The following is a 17,786-nucleotide window of genomic DNA, read 5'->3' as shown; positions in this document are numbered from 1 at the left end:
AGCAAGAGAGTTCCAGAAAAACATCTATTTCTGCTTTATTGACTATGCCAAAGCCTTTGACTGTGTGGATCACAATAAACTGTGGAAAATTCTTGAAGAGATGGGAATACCAGACCACCTGACCTGCCTCTTGAGACACCTATATGCAGGTCAGGAAGCAACAGTTAGAACTGAACATGGAACAACAGACTGGTTCCAAATAGGAAAAGGAGTACGTCAAGGCTGTATATTGTCACCCTGCTTATTTAACTTCTATGCAGAGTACATCATGAGAAACGCTGGGCTGGAAGAAACACAAGCTGGAATCAAGATTGCCGGGAGAAATATCAAAAACCTCAGATAGGCAGATGACACCACCCTTATGGCAGAAAGTGAAGAGGAACTAAAACGCCTCTTGATGAAAGTGAAAGAGGAGAGTGAAAAAGTTGGCTTAAAGCTCAACATTCAGAAAATGAAGATCATGGCATCCGGTCCTATCACTTCATGGGAAATAGATGGGGAAACAGTGGAAACAGTGTCAGACTTTATTTTTTTGGGCTCCAAAATCACTGCAGATGGTGACTGCAGCCATGAAATTAAAAGACGCTTACTCCTTGGGAGAAAAGTTAGGACCAACCTAGATAGCATATTCAAAAGCAGAGACATTACTTTGCCGACTAAGGTCCATCTAGTCAAGGCTATGGTTTTTCCTGTGGTCATGTATGGATGTGAGAGTTGAACTGTGAAGAAGGCTGAGCACCGAAGAATTGATGCTTTTGAACTGTGGTGTTGGAGAAGATTCTTGAGAGTCCCTTGGACTGCAAGGAGATCCAACCAGTCCATTCTGAAGGAGATCAGCCCTGGGATTTCTTAGGAAGGAATGAAGCTAAAGCTGAAACTCCAGTACTTTGGCCACCTCATGCGAAGAGTTGACTCATTGGAAAAGACTCTGATGCTGGGAGGGATTGGAGGCAGGAGGAGAAGGGGACGACTGAGGATGAGATGGCTGGATGGCATCACTGACTCAATGGACGTGAGTCTGAGTGAACTCTGGTAGTTGGTGATGGACAGGAAGGCCTGACATGCTGCGATTCATGGGGTCGCAAAGAGTCGGACACGACTGAGTGACTGAACTGAACTGAACTGAAGATCTCACACTGATCATCTTCTTAATGGACAGAGGAACTTCCAGAAGGCGTCCAAATCATAGTTAAGTGGTAAAGGTGAGAAAACAGTGACCCAAATGCACCCACACTTTTTGTTTCGTCAACATGGCTATTAATCACCCACTGGTGGTAATTTCCTTTTTGATGGTACCATGTTTATGATAAACATAAGCCTCAGAAGAGACGTCTTCTGACACAAAAGAACAAGGCAGTTCTGATTGGGGATGAGAAGTCAGAGTTATTTACCGGCTGACTCACATTTCTGTAGTTAAACTTGGCTAGAAAATTTTTTGCTAACTTAAACCTACTTCTGTCCTTTATCTGTTTCAATGACTGGGGAGCCAAGACCTCATTCACAAGACTTTTAGGCTGAGGAAGAATACCCTGGAAACCATTTCTGGAAATAATGTTTTTTTAATCCCCTCAGTTTTCTTTAAACTGAATGCTTAACTTAGATATCTAATCAAAGCACAAAGAATTGTGGTTTTCACAGATCAGCATAAACAAATGGTCAGTTTTATTAGGAAATGAACATGTGTAATCCTTTCTGGAACCCAGTGGATCATACCTGTGCACAAATAGGGGAAGTGGTCAAAGGCAGTGGTTTTCAGTGCCAGCTGCTCATTAGTATCACCCGGGTAGCTGCAAAACCTGGGATACCTGGGTCTATCCTGAGAGATTCAGAGGAAATAGGTCAGGGGACGGTCCAGGCAGTTTTGCAATGATCCCAGGTGTTTCCCTGGTGGCTCAGATGGTTCAAAATCTGCCTACAAAGTAGGAGACCCAGGTTTGATCCCTGGGTCAGGAAGGTCTCATGGAGGAGAGAATGGTAACCCACTCCAGTGTTCTCGCCTGGAGAATCCCACAGACAGAGGAGCCTAGCGGGCTACAGTCCATGGTGTTGCAAAGAGTTGGACACGACTGAGCAACCAACAGGTGATTCTGGTGTGAGTCAGGCTGAGAAGCCAGGTCTGATAATAAGGGAGAGCAAGAGGATTCTAGGGGTTTCTGGAGACAGACTGTGTGTTGGCTTTGCGATTTTCTTCACTGTGTAAACTGAAGTGAGTTGCTTGACCTCTCTGAGGCTTGATTTTCTACCTTGGGCAGTGGGATCAATAATAACTACTGTGCAGGGCTTTTGTGAAGATCCAATGAGATATAAGGCCTTTCATGTGCCTGATACAGTGCCTGGTCTGCAGGGGGTATCATGTGACTTCATGTCTACTTTCTGATTTAATGGTCACCTCAACCTTACGAAATGCAAGGAAGATAGAGGCTAGCTGGTTTGGACGTCTATATGTCTGGCTGATTTTGAATTACATATCATTTTACTCTCCAAGTAATTTCATAGCCTCCCTAACCTCTGGAGTGCCTCAGAGGCCAGTGCTCAGAGCCCTTTTCTGCGCTGTCTACCCTTTCTGTACTGATCTCATTCAGCCTTATGGCTTAGTGTAAGCTGAACACTCCAGCCTGGACCAGAATTCTAGGCTCACAAAGCCGGCTCTCCTCTGGATGTTGAAAAGACATATCAAACTTAGCACATTCAAGATGGAACTCTTGATCTGCCCCCACATCCCTCTTCAGAGGGTAAAATCTGTATCTCATCCATCCTCAGTTCAGTTCAGTCGCTCAGTCATGTCCGACTCTTTGTGACCCCATGAATCGCAGCATGCCAGGCCTCCCTGTCCATCACTAACTCCCGGAGTTCACTCAAACTCACATCCATGGAGTCCGTGATGCCATCCAACCATTTCATCCTCTGTCGTCCCCTTCTCCTCCTGCCCCTAATCCCTCCCAGCATCAGAGTCTTTTCCAGTGAGTCAACTCTTCGCATGAGGTGGCCAAAGTACTGGAGTTTCAGCTTTAGCTTCATTCCTTCCAAAGAAATCCCAGAGCTGATCTCCCTCAGAATGGACTGGTTGGATCTCCTTGCAGTCCAAGGGACTCTCAAGAATCTTCTCTAACACCACAGTTCGAAAGCATCAATTCTTCGGCGCTCAGCTTTCTTTGCAGTCCAACTCTCACATCCATACATGACCACAGGAAAAACCATAGCCTTGACTAGATGGACCTAAGTATCTAGGTTGGTCATAACTTTTCTTTGAAAGAGTAAGTGTCTTTTAATTTCATGGCTGCAGTCACCATCTGCAGTGATTTTGGAGCCCCCCAAAATAAAGTCTGACACTGTTTCCACTGTTTCCTCATCTATTTCCCATGAAGTGATGGGACCAGATGCCATGATCTTCGTTTTCTGAATGTTGAGCTTTAAGCCAACTTTTTCACTCTCCTTTTTCACTTTCCTCAAGAGGCTTTTTAGTTCCTCTTCACTTTCTGCCATAAGGGTGGTGTCATCTGCCTATCTGAGGTTCTTGATATTTCTCCCGGCAATCTTGATTCCAGCTTGTGTTTCTTCCAGTCCAGCATTTCTCATGATGTACTCTGCATAGAAGTTAAATAAGCAGGGTGACAATATACAGCCTTGACGTACTCCTTTTCCTATTTGGAACCAGTCTGTTGTTCCATGTTCAGTTCTAACTGTTGCTTCCTGACCTGCATATAGGTTTCTCAAGAGGCAGGTCAGGTGGTCTGGTATTCCCATCTCTTGAAGAATTTTCCACAGTTTATTGTGATTCGCACAGTCAAAAGCTTTGGCATAGTCAATATAGCAGAAGTAGATGTCTTTCTGGAACTCTCTTGCTTCTTTGATGATCCAGCAGATGTTGGCAATTTGATCTCCGGTTCCTCTGCCTTTTCGAAAATTAGCTTGGAATATCTGGAAGTTCATCCAGTCTAGTAAATGGCAATTCCACCTTTCTAGTCCCCTCAAGGCCAAATCCCTCGAAATCATCTTTAATTCCCTTCTCTTACATACACATCCAATTCGTCAGCAGATCCCAGTGGTTTGGGCTTCAAAATACCACCAGAACTTCTCACCACTCCTCCACTATTACCTTTAATCACTCCACCCTGAGCCTTCCTCTGGATGAAAGGCTCTTAACTGGCTTTCCTGTTTCTCGCTGGTGCACCCTGTCCCCCGGCCAAGCCCAGTCCTTCTTTAACACAGCAGCCAAAGTGGGAGCTGCATCGTGCCACTCAAACCTCTCAAGGATCTTTGCCTTTGCCTTCTGTATAGAAGGCAGTTTTCACGACAGGTCGATGAGGTCTCACACATATCACCCATCCTCCCTTTCAGCATCCTCTCCTTCCTTCTCACACTTTCCACTCCTCGAACTCCAGCCTCATCGTCCTCTGCCTCCCACTTGCTGAGCCCCTTGTGACTTCAGCTCCTTACCCTCATCGTTCCCTCTGGCTGGAGCCTCCTCCCTCTATACCTCATGTGGCTTACTCCCCTTCTCCTACAGGTCTTTGACCCAAAGCCCCCTTTAAGCCTAACATGTCCCCGCCTCCATCTCGCGCTCTTATTCTCCTTTCTGGTTTTATTTCTCCACCCACTTCCCATCATGTGATGCACCATATGTCTGAGTGTTCGCTTGCTCAGCTCCGCTAGAAAGCAAGATGGATAAGGGGAAGTACGTTTTCGTATTTTGTCCACTGCTGTGGACAGAATAGGGCCCAGAATGGTGCCTGGTGCAAACTAGGCATGAGCAAACACTTGTTGAATGAATGCATGTGTTGAGCAAATGATATGTTAAAAGCTTCTTTTCATTGGCATTATTTATTCCTGCACATCCCTGCACTTGCTGTCAGTTGCAGAGGAGTTGGTTTTTATTATTATTGAAAAAGTTTGTTCTAGCAGTACTAGAGTACAGTAACGCTAGCATGAAGAGCAGGGTACCAGTACGGAGATCAAACCTGGGAGACTTTACTGCTGCAAAACCATGAACGTGCTCAGCTTCAGGACAGGTGACTTTCCAAATGAACTGGCTTCCTGGGGCCCAGGAATCTTTTATGTACAATTTTACATCTCCTCCTGCCTCCAGGGTCATCTGTCAAAAACCTACAGCATTCCCCACGGCTTTAACAAATGGGCAGCTGACTCTACTATCTGGCTGGCGTTTTTTGCATGGGCTGCAGGTGGGGACAAGGAGGTGGTGGGTGTCACCTCATTCTGTAGCCTTGGAGTCCTTTATTATTTACTGTAAAGAAGCAAGGAGCCGGCTGTCATCAAATCCACGCAAACTGGTTTATAGTGTCTGGTTCAATTAAGGGGGTTTCTGGGAAGAGACACGACCAAATAAATAATGGGAGAGAGGCAATTCTGAAGCAATCATTGTTATTCATCAATCTCTGTTTGCAAGTGGAGATGGGGAGAGAGAAACTTCAAGAGAAGGTGCTCTCCTGGGTGTGAGGCTCCACTTCAAACGCAGCAAACAACTGTTGTTCTGTGATGCACATTTTAGTTCCGCTAGAGGCAACCTTTCTAAGTATTAATAATAATAATAGACAATCCCCTCTGCAACTGGCGGCGGGTGCAGAGATGAACGGGGAGCCCTGGAAGGCGGGCCGTGGTTGGTCCTCCTGGATGCGGCAAAGGCCCCCCCCAGAAGGGACGGGCCCCTGAATTCCCGTGGAGGTTTCCCTCTCAGAAGCACAGGGTGCACGCGGCTTCAGGCATGGGAGCTGATTATTAATGTGTAAAACAAAACTCTTTAGAGCTCCTTCTAACTATGACTCGGTGGTTTTTCTTTTGAAAGAAATGTGAAACTGTGGAATGAAAAGCTTCTACCAGGAACAACGGACATGAAGAGGCCCAGAGGGATAGAGATTCGGGACCCGGGGGAGGTGCCGCTGTGCAATATGTGGGGTTTTCTGTCTCCTTGCTGTTGAGCTGTAGCAGCAACTGTGAGTCGGGCTTGGCTGCGGTGAAGCTGCTGCAAGTACGCGCTGACCTCTCTTGTTGCTGCTCCATCCCTGAGACCTGAGGACCTGAGTGGGTGAGTTAGCTTCTGTAGAAGCTGGGACGTGATTATGGATGTACATGATATGGTGGCTCTCACACTTTTGTGTAAACACTCTGCTTTTTAGAATATGTTTGAAAAATCAGGCTCTGAGGTCTTATTCTTAAAATTCCGAATCCCTCAAATAAGGCCCAGTAATCTACATTTTTTTCTTAAGGGAGCAATTTGCTATATTTTTAAGGGCCGCCTTTCAAGAAATGCTGATCTTATGGTGTTTCTCTGAATAACTCAAGATTCTAAAGCTACACTTAAGTCTTTCAAAATCACAGCGAATTACTGACTCTTAGAACCAGAGGCGTCCCAGAGATCATCCAGCCTAGACTTTTCACACCAGTGACCAAGGGATAAGCCTCGAGCTGAGCTTCACAGCACAGGACCTTCCTGGAGCTCTCATTGCAGCTTGGCACAGGGGCTGAGTCCGACCTGGCTTGACATCTGGCTCTGCCACCTGGGGTCACACGACCTGTGCAAGCTTTTTGTCCCCCTGCGAGCTCACGTCCCTTGTGGCGGTGACTGTGGGAGTGATGTGAGCTGGGGTGTGGAACGGGATTTTGGGACATCCTGCACCAGGCTGGTCAGGCGTAAGTTTCAGATTCTTGCGGCAGGTAGTAGACAGTAGCTACAGAAATTTGGAAGGTAGGTGAAAATTTTCTCCACCCCCTAAGTTTTGCCAGCAGTTCTGAATGAAAGTAAGCTCCACAGATACAGATATTTTTAACTTAGAACATAGCAGTAAATGTGTCCCGTGAAGTCCCAGCTCTGACCTCTCCAGGGTTCTCACCAGCACGTGGCATAAGAGGGCTCTCAACGCAGGGTTCAGTAACCCTAATGGTCAGCCTCGGGGGACCACACGGCCGCTGTGTGCTCAGGTGCTCAGTCGTGTCTGACTCCTGTGACCCCGTGGACCGTGCCCCACCAGACTGCCCTGTCCTTGGGATCTCCCAGGCAAGAATAGTGGAGTGGGTTGCCATTTCCTATTCCAGGGGATCTCCTCGACCCAGGGATCAAACCTGCATCGACTGCGGCTCCTGCACTGGATGGCAGATTCTTTACCACTGAGCCCCCTGGGAAGCCCTCAGGGCCTCCAGACAGAGGCTGAACACAAAACCTCGTAGGGATCAGCCCCCAGAGCAGCCCTGGGGATTTCACGTTCAGGACACAGGATTTCCTAGATTCTTCGAGCAAGTGGGAAATGTGCAACTCTGAAGTTTTAAGACAGTCTACATATGAGTGAATGTCCATTTATTACACTTACCGTACAAAGCAAAGAGGTGGTAATTTCCTCAATAGAAACCTATTTCTGAATTCATTATGCTAATTAGTAAAGTCTCTGATAAATACAGGATAATAAAAGCATTTGCTGTAGCTTCCTCTGGAGTACATTTTTCTTTTCTTTTTTTTTTTTTAAATTTTGGCTGCACTGGCTGTTCGTTGCAGCTCACAGGCTTAAGTTACCCTGCAGCATGTGGGATCTTAGTTCCCTAATCAGGGACTGAAACCCTGTCCCCTGCACTGGAAGTCAGCTTCTTAATCACTAAGCCACCAGGGAAGTCCCTGGCTACTTTCTTTCTGATAAAATAGTAGCTGAATATTCCAGTGAGAATTTTCCATGAGAACGGTGAGCTCTCCTGGGCGCTGAAGTCTACAGGAACCATTGGCATAAAATATTTTCAAGTAAATTACTTCTTGTAACAAGCATTTAGCCTATTAAGTACCCAATTAATCTTCTTTGTTATTATTATTACTAATCAAAAACATGTTGAATAGAGAAACGATTTAAAAAACACAACAACGAAAGGCATAGAAACTCTGTTATGTAAACTGGGTTAACAAAACCTAAATGGAAGTGATCTTACTGCAAATCAAGAAACATTCCAAGTCTTAATTCAGCTCTGGTTCCCATGTGGTATCAGAAATTCGGGTTAAGGTTCAGTGAAAAAGGCATAGCAATCGCCAAAACTGACATGGTAAGTATTTGAGAAAGGGAATAAAGTTTCACCAAGCAAGATGTAAAGTGGTAGTTTTCAGACCTTGCATTATGATCCATTAATGAGTTACAGAATCAATGCAATGGGTTTTAATCTAGCACTTGGCTGGACTATGGAATATATCACAGAAAGTGAGAGTGAATGTTGTTTGGTAAAACTTTTTACATACATGCAAATGTTTCCTGGATCACACTGTAAAATGTATTTCTAACTGCAGGTTGTGGTTTAAAATGTCTGGCAGTCCCTGGCACAGGAAACATGGAGAAGGAGCAGAAATGTGGGGGCATCAGGGCTTTGGTCCTGGCGAACATTGAACATGACGAACATCTGCTGTACCATTAAGAAGGGTGGTACTTGAGCATCAGGTTAGGGAAGCTCAGAGAGGTTTAAATGTCTTCAGTTGGATATTTATGCAGAACCTGGGGACTTTCTAAATTTTTATTACAGTCTGGATACACCAGTGATTAAGTTCAGACACCAAATTCAGAATCAAAAATTTAAAGTAATCTTCAAACCTCTGAACATAAGTGTATCACTTTGTTCGAGAATCTGCATTTTTCTCTTTGTTTATCTGGATCAGAAAACAGTACAGAAGGACAGATACTCCCCCTAAATTGTCTTCAGCATGGTGGTGAAACCTACTGGGCCCTTAATTTCAGTGGCATCTTTAAGAATCTGGCAGATGCTAGAAGAATGTATAAAGAAGATGTGATATATATATCTATACACACACACACACACACACACATGCACAACAGAATATTACTCAGCCATAAAAAAGAATGAAAAAATGCCCTTTGCAGCAACATGGATAGAACTGCAGATTACCATACTAAGAGAAGTCAGATAAAGACAAATACCATATGATATCACCATATGTGAGATCTAAAATATGATACAAATCAACTTATTTACAGAACAGAAATAGACTTACAGACAGAAAGCAATCTCATGGTTACCAAAGGAGAAGTAGGGGGAGGGATAAACTAGAAGTACAAATTCCATGGATAGAGGAGTCTGGTGGGCTACAGTGCATGGGGTCACAAAGAGTCTGACAGGACTGATTAACACAACACAATGGGTTGAACAGATCAGTTCAGTTCGGTTCAGTCGCTCAGTTGTGTCCGACTCTGCGACCCCATGAATTGCAGCACGGATAAACACTACTATATAGGCTTCCTAGGTGGCGCTAGTGGTCAAGAACCTGCCTGCCAATGCAGGAGACACAAGAGACATGGGTTCGATCCCTGGGTCAGGAAGATCCCCTGGAGACGGGCATGGCAACCCACTCCAGTATTCTTGCTGGGGAAATCCCATGGACAGAGGAGCCTGGTGGGCTACAGCCCCTAGGCTCACAAAGAATTGGACATGACTGTGGGGCTTCCCTCGTAGCTCAGTCAGTAAAGAATCTGCCTGCATGCAGGAGACCTGGGTTTGATTCCTGGGTCTGGAAGATCCCCTGGAGAAGGAAATGGCAACCCATTCCAGTGTTATTGCCTGGAGAATCCCATGGACAGAGGAGCCTGGCAGGCTACAGTCCATGGGGTCGTAAGAGTCGGATGTGACTTGGTGACTAAAGAGAGAGAGGGTAGCAACTTAGCACATTCAAACATACCTAAAACAGATAAATGACAAGGACCTACTATATATTATATTTAACATCTTGTAGTAACGTATAATGGAAAAGAGTCTGAAAAAGAATATATAGATATATACACACACATATATATATTTATAACTGAATTACTTTGTTGTACATGGGAAACTAACACAACATTGTAAATCAACTATACTTCATAAAAAAAATAATAATCTGTCAGATGGTAGGGGTCTCCAGACTGCCTTTCCTTACAGAACTTCAGCTTTAAGAGCAAACCACGGGACAAAAGATATATTTACGGTTATGCCTCAAAGACAAGCTTCTATTTTCTGTCTTTACCCTGGACTTTGACTTCTATTGTAATAGTTTATTGTGAAACAGCACTGTAGCTCTTAGTCTGCAAGAATAGAGGGCAGTGATACCCCATGAAAGGTAAGGGGTGACTCATCAAGAAGCACTTGACATAGAATATAGCTTTTTGTTAATAAAGAAAATATAAGGATTGCGTGCCAGTTTGTGATGGGGCCACAAGGAATATATGCATATGGCTGCAATTATATATACTGAATATTTTTAAACTGTTGTAATTTTTTAAATATAAATTTATTTATTTTAATTGGAGGTTAATCACTTTACAATATTGTATTGGTTTTAAATGATTCAAACGCACACTGCCAGTGTATACTTACAATACTCAGAACCAGTTTGGCACTTTCGGGTCTTTGAAAAACTTTTATATGCTATTGTCCAAGGCAGTTCTGGAAGTTAGGAGACCTGGAATCTAGTCTCTGTTAATTACATGACCTGTGACACATTTTTAGATTTTTTCCTATGCTTTCACTTCTTATGAAAAATAATAATTATTGATTTGCTGAAATGGCAACCCATGCCAGTATTCTGGCCTGGAGAATCCCATGGACGGAGAAGCTTGGTGGGCTACAGTCCACCGGTCGCAAAGAGTCGGACACGACTGAGCGACTTCACTTCACTTTCACTTTCTAACGTTGTTTAGGTAACATGACTTAATGGTTAAAGGCTTTAAAAAAGTGCTTCCCAACTGTAGGGTAGCTTCATCAAGATAATGGTCTTTATGTGCCAAATAGAATCCCAGAGAAGCTTTATGGGATAAGGAAAACAAATGCAAACTTTCGGATTTCAGTTCCATTTCCCCTGGAGAAAACAACCCAGATGTTATGTTATTAAATGATCTTTTCAGCCCAAGTTGGCGGGGTAATCCTTTAGCACTCCTGAAAAGCTTTCAAAGAAAATTGAAAGCAAGACCCTGCTCAGATTTTGTTTCTCCCATGAAACCCTGAAGTGGCTCAGTGGTCAAGAATCCGACTGCCAATGCAGGAGATGCAAGAAATACAGATTCGATTCCTGGGTCGGGGAGGTCCACTGGCAAAGGGAGTGGCTATCCACTGTGGAATTCTTGCCTGTAGGATCCCATGGACAGAGGACCGCAGAAGGCTCTGGTGTGCAGAGTTGGAAATGACTGAGCACCGCCACCAGCACCATGAAGCTCTTTGCAGAGTATAAGAACTTTTTTAGCCTCTTTAGGAAGATGTAACAGCCATGTTTCCTTTCTTGTAATATTACAACATTATCTACATAGACGTTCCTTTAAAAAACTCTCTTCCTTTTTACATATAGCAGGGAAACTGTTACAGAATGGTGGTATTATCCGTTAAGTAGTCACTGAGTGCCTGACTTATAGGAACGTAAAACTAGGAGGAATCTCAAGGATCATCTTACCCATCTTCTCATTTTACAGATTTGGAAACTGAGGCTGACAGCAGTTGAGTGATTTGTTCCAGCCTTGTGGCTCAGCTGGTAAAGAATCCGCCTGCAATGCAGGAGACCTGGGTTTTATCCCTGGGTTGAGAAGATCCCCTGGAGAAGGGAAAGACTGCCGACTCCAGCATTCTGGCCTGGAGAATTCCAAGGACAGTGTAGTCCATGGGGTCGCAAAGAGTCAGACATGACTGAGTGACTTTCACTCACTCACACTTGATGAGAGAACTGGAATCCAGACGAGCATCAGGTTTGTATTCCTTCCACCCTCTCCAGAATCCCATGTCTCCCAAAAAGCTGTATTCTTTCTGCTTTAATGCATAGTTTCTTCTCACAGCCCAGCTGTGTGACTGTGACTCATAATGCAGTTCAATATGAGGAACAGCTGCCTTGATTGGTCTTTGTTCACAAATGTCTAGAAATGGTAAGACCCACAGTGGACTTTTAATACACATTGATCACGACACTCTATTTAAATTTTAAACAGCATTCCTTCAATTCAGAAAAACTTTTGGAAATAGCAGACGACTTGGAGTCTCACAATTGACTGCCATTTGTCAGCTGACACACTCTAGGAGTATATGCTTTCATTTTGCTATTTGAAAACATGAAAACCTAACATAAACATACACTTAAGGACCTCAAACATCTTTAAACATCCTCTTTCTAGGAACAGTGAGAACTTTCTACATGCATTAGAACTCTAGATAAGCAAAGTGATTTGAACACTCAAGAGAACAAGATCAATAAAGTAAAAGTTAAATACTAATTCCACAGGACCCCTCAGATTGAATTTCTGTACTGATGAGCTCTATTGACTGACTGGGCACTGAACCATTGGTAACTAGGGTGCGAGCTGTTCCCCAACTCTGCTATGTAAAATACCTTCTCATTATTACACAAATATCACCATCAGACTAGAAAATAATTTGGGAGAGTTCATGGCTTTTGGAGCAACCCACAGCAAGTGACGCTCTCTTGACAAAATATAATTACCTCCAACCCTGAGTTGCAACTACAGGAGGGCAGTAAACAAGCCCCGTAGTATTGTTTTAGATGAAGCACACTGAAAGATCTGCACTTCCTCCAGGCCTCCTCTTTCTTCCTGAACGAACTCCAGGGAATGGCATCATGTCAGGCTTTCCAGATGGATTATGTGGAGCCATAGCTCAATGTCATTTTCAATAGGAAGCCTCATAATTAAAGGTCAAATAGTCACTTCATCTGCAATCAATCAATAGAAAAAGTACTAATACGAAGAACTAATCAATCAATGGCAAATGCACTAATAAAAGCAATGAATCAAATTCAGCATGTGTGTAGATGCAAGTACCTCGAAGAGATGGAGACAGGGCAAAAGCAAGAACAATAAAATAAACTGCAAGCATATGTACAGGAGAATACTCAGAAGGCTGCTCAAAACCAGAGTTTTCATCTTTGGTTCATTAGTTACCTGGGTACCACTTGGCCAGCAATAATTTATTCTTAAATACAAATACTGGATATACTACTAAACAATGTTATTTCATAGAGCTTTCTTAATGTATTCTATTTGAGACATTATGTGTATGTGTGTATGCACATGCGTGTGTGTGTAAAATCACTAGAAGAAATATTTTGACAGTGATCACAAAAGGGACAAATATATGTCCTACACGCCAAATAGATATATTTTAATCTGGTGTCTTTCATCTTGGTGAGAAATAAGAGAAAGTATCACTCTGAGTGATAGATCCTACCTGAAATTTGCCCCCTGCTTTCTGAAACATGAATTCTTCACACTTATTGTGATGCTCTATCACTGCCATGCAGATGAGAAGTCCCATTTGGATAATTATCGGCTGTAGCTTGGGTGACTGCTGAGCATCTCCTCTGTACCAGAGATGTCAGGTCACCAGTAGAGGGAAACATGCTTTGGGCCTTGTGAAACTGATACACTGAATTTATAGGGCTCAACAAGGCCATTCAAGCAATAGGACCCAAACGTCCCTTGCTGTGTGTAGAAATAAGAGTGCTCTGTGGCTTCTCACTGAGATAAGAAAGCAGCAAAGAGGCCATTTTTATAAATGCCACCTAGGAAACTGCAGGCAGAGAGCCAGGTGTGATCAAGGTGTAATAGAATATCCTAGCTGCAAGTAAAATTCCCTAATTCAGGAGCTATGGAAACTAAGGCCTGGGGATGTTTCAATGGAAGAGTCAGGATGAGTCTTTAGGACTTGCAATTCCAAGTCTACCATCTTACCATCTTATGGAAATAACTAAGGATTTACACCACTGTGGTTACTTAGTTATCATACTAGAATATTATTGCAGGATCCAAGTATCTATTTCATGGGAGAATATTGCAAAAGCAAAGTGCAAAAGCCAAAGTCCAAGTTAACCCCAATGTTTTCAGTAAAATAGCTACTTTTGATTGGTGTTCGTCTAATTTTTCTGATGCCTGAAAATCAGGAAGCCGCAAGAACAGAATGATATGGCTTTGAGGTTAAAAAAATGAAAAAAAAAAAGCATGAATATTTTGCTCACAGAGAAGAATACTGATCCGGTTGCAGTATGCTTCTCGGGTAGAGCTTTGCTCATCATGGCCAGCTCCAGCACAGGAGAAAATAATGGAGAGAAAAATAAACATGGACTTTCCTGGTGGTCCAGTGGTTAAGAATCTGCCTGCCAATGTAGGGGACAAGGGTTCGATCCACGGTCTGGGAACTAAGATCCCACATGCTGTGGGGCAACTAAGCCTGTTGAGCAAATGTTCTAGAGCCTGTGAGCTACAACTGCTGAAGCCCACAGGCCCTAGGACCCATGCTCCACAGCAAGAGAAGCCACCTCAGCGAGAAACCCACACACAGCAACTAGAGGAGCCCCCACTAGCTGTGACTAGAGAAAACCCATGCGCAGCAACGAAGACCCAGCACAGCCAGAAAGAAATAAAAATAAAATGTAAAAACCCACAATCCATTTGGGTTTTCCTGACAAAAGCAAATCCTAAGGGCGGGGCGGGTTTCTGAGGCCAGGGCAGAGATGCGGAAGCATATTGGATGCAACCAGGGCTCAGCACCTGCTCTGACAACACAGGCGCCTTTGGTCCCTGACTCGCGACTGCTGAGGGGTCTGGAGGCACCCAGTCTCTGGCCTCCCTACCTTTATAGAAGCCCCTTCCTTTTCAGGAGACCTGGAGCACCGGCGTCACATTATAACAGCGACATGGGGGGAAAAGTGCAGGTTGATTCTTTCTGAGGGCAACAATTAAACCTTATCTGTTATACGAGCATCAACAAGACCCAGGGCAGGGGACTGAAACCCTGGAAACAGTAACACATTCATGACCAACACAGTTAGCACTAACTAATCATAGCAGCTGCTCTCAGGGTGCGTGTCACGTGCCAGGCAGCACACCAAGCTCTCTCGGTGGGCACACTGGCTCCATCCGCAGCAACCTACACACAGCACCATCATGGAACACATTTTCTCACAGACTGACTCGTATTATGGACAAGTCCTGTGCTGGATACGTAACAGGTTTTACCTTCAGTCTTTACAACACCGTTACAATGTAAGAAAAGGCCTTACAAAGTGAGAAAGCTAAGGTTCAGGAGCTTAAGTGATTTGTCCAGGTTTACAAAATCTGGAACCAGAAAGTAGCTTCCAAAGCTCCCTCAGCTTCCTTTTGGCGATGATTCTAAGGAAAACCTAATAGACATATTGCAGTGAAGGGACAGGACACATATGATTTATTCAAATAGGCTGAAGTCCTAGATAGCAATTGCTTAAGAGTATGTCCAATTTCTAAATCATTTCCCCAACTTTGCAAGACTGAAAATTATTCTACCAGACAGAAATGTCTGGGTCTCGTAAAACCACTATGAAATATCTTTGTTTTCTAGTTTACAGACTGAACTTTAACATAAACAGACTTAGAGAAATGTTAAGTCAGTTATACGCCAAAATGTAAAGGAATTTTTAAGATGAGTTTAACCACAATGTGCCTACTACCCCAAGGAGTTTGTGAATGATGTTTCCATAAAGTTTCTCATGACTTAATGATCTTTAATGTCTGAAAGCATGGATTCTAGATAACTGGATAGGTTATTGGGGTAATGCCTTTAAACTGGGCAAAGGTAAGGAGAGAATAGCACTTTTCTTGATCTATTTTTGTCCATTAAATACGTACTTATTTCACTTTAGGTACCAATGAGACTGAGTTCACGATAACTAAATATACTGTTGTTTCTTTACAGAAACAACACTCTGAAACAAACTTCAGACTAATGTCAATTATTTTCACCCTGCTCCAAGCTTCCAGAAAATATGTTAACATCTTCCAGGGGTCACTCTAGGGCCTTCCAAAGCCAAGTTTGTGCTCACTGAACCCCCACAACTACCCCACTCCCCAACTTTTAACATGAACGTTCAACCCTGAAAACCTTCTATGAGAATGGAAAACATGATTACAAGTAAAGCTAAACCCTACACTATTACATTTAGGCTCACAAAAGTGAGTTTAATTCATGATGGTATTTCAGAGTCATGACTGATCCCCACTTTGCTATCGTTCTTTAGGTGACAAAGTAGACAATACCCGCATTCCATTTAATTTGACAAGTTGTTTGAATTTCAAAATCATAAGAGGCAATTATCTGAAGGTAATATTAAGCTGGTGTTTCAGTCTGTGGATTACTTACCCAACGTGAGGGATTTGTGTGTAGAACAGAACATGACAGCTACAGTGTCTGCTGGTGTGAAACCCGAATTATTCCTGAGGGCAAAAAAAACAGCCAAAACAATGCTTTATAAATATTGTTATAAAAAAGCCTATTTAACACATCCTCAATCAAATGTAGTACCTATCTTCATGCAAACATCCTTTTGATCAATCCTGGAGACAGCAGTAATTCTATACACAAACGCACAGAAATGTCCACATTTCTTTTTAGAGAGTAATTTCTAGTTTAAGCATGAAAAAGAGACAGTCTTAAAAATGTGGTTGTCGGGAGGAAGTCTCCTAAGATCATATGTATCATCTATCTGTGGCACAGGACTTTATAAAAATCCTGCAGCAAGAAACTCCATTAGCGCCCTCACTAGGCTGTCGCTTGATTTTAATGCACTGGCTTGAAAGAGTTAATGTGTCTCCAAAAAGGCTTCCCTCAAGGAGCAACACATCCTTTAGGCAGCACACCTTTGAGAACTACATGGTGTGAACAAGGATTTAACATCATATGTTTCAGTAAAAATAACAAATTACCAATTGTTAGCAATTACCATGTGCCAAGTATTCCTTTAAGGCCTTTGCATGTAAAGACAAAAGTCCTATCAGGTAGCCAGTATGATATCCCTATTGACAGATGAGAAAACCAAGGCACACAGAAATTATATAAACCACCCAGGACCTCAGAGCTAGGGAGTGAGTGACAGAGTCAGGATTTAAACCAAGTCCAGCTCCTATGTCTATGCTTAACTGCTAAATAATATGTTAAAAGGCTTCCCTGGTGGCTCAGGCAGTAAAGAATCTGCCTGCAATACAGGAGACCTGGGCTTGATCCCTGGGTTGGGAGGATCCCCTGCAGAAGGGAATGGAACCTGCTCCAGTGTTCTTGCCTGAAGAATTCCATGGACAGAGGAGCCTGGCGAGCTACAGCCCATGGGGTCACAAAGAGTCAGACGTGACCGACTGACTTTCAGGCAAGAATACTAGAGTGGGTTGCCATTTCCTTCTCCAGGGGATCTTCCCGACCCAGGGATCGAACCTGCATCTCCTCCATTGGCAGGTGGATTCTTTACCACTGAGCCACCTGGGAAGCCCCTGACTTTTCACTTCACTTCACTATGCTAAAGATAAAAAAATCTTGCTTAGTCAAAACCCCATTAAATGTTAGAGCTAAAATTTTTGTCATGTAATCTTTTTTTTTCTTTTCAACTTTTTATTTTGTATTGGAGTATAGCCAATTAACGATGTTGCGATAGTTTCAGTTAAACAGTGAAGGGACTCAGCCATACATATACATGTATCCATTCTTCCTCTAACAGATCATCAAAACTTCACAATCATTTGTGCCTGTGTTGGGAGGGGGATATTCAAACACTAGAATTCAATAAAGAAATAATATTGAACTTAAAAAATCCATTAAATGTTATGGGGATCAGTACTAGTGAATATCATATTGAAATTTCCTATTTTAGATCACAAAGCTAGAGAACCAAGGACCAAAAAGGTTAGAAATGCAATTATTATTATTGCATCTTTGATAGGTTAGAAACTACTCCTTCCTTCAGAATCAGTGTTTGAAGACATAGTCTATGTGAGTGTATTCATTCCCCCCCCTGAACTCAGACAAGGGAG

The 17,786-nt window shown here is 43.2% G+C and overlaps 1 protein-coding gene across 1 annotated transcript in view; it reads right to left on the bottom strand.

Moving 5' to 3' along the window:
- The window catches only part of SLC10A7 (solute carrier family 10 member 7), a 303,023-nt gene that overhangs the window by 19,750 nt on the left and 265,487 nt on the right, over positions 1–17,786 (bottom strand). Inside the window, exon 10 of the mRNA XM_052654844.1 lies at positions 16,129–16,202. Within this exon, the coding sequence (XP_052510804.1) occupies positions 16,129–16,202 (74 nt within the window). The remainder of the gene's footprint in view (positions 1–16,128; positions 16,203–17,786) is intronic.

The sequence above is a fragment of the Budorcas taxicolor genome, chromosome 17 (assembly GCF_023091745.1).
Source record: "Budorcas taxicolor isolate Tak-1 chromosome 17, Takin1.1, whole genome shotgun sequence".
Classification (NCBI taxonomy): domain Eukaryota; kingdom Metazoa; phylum Chordata; class Mammalia; order Artiodactyla; family Bovidae; genus Budorcas; species Budorcas taxicolor.
This window is presented reverse-complemented; position numbering and strand designations above follow the sequence as displayed.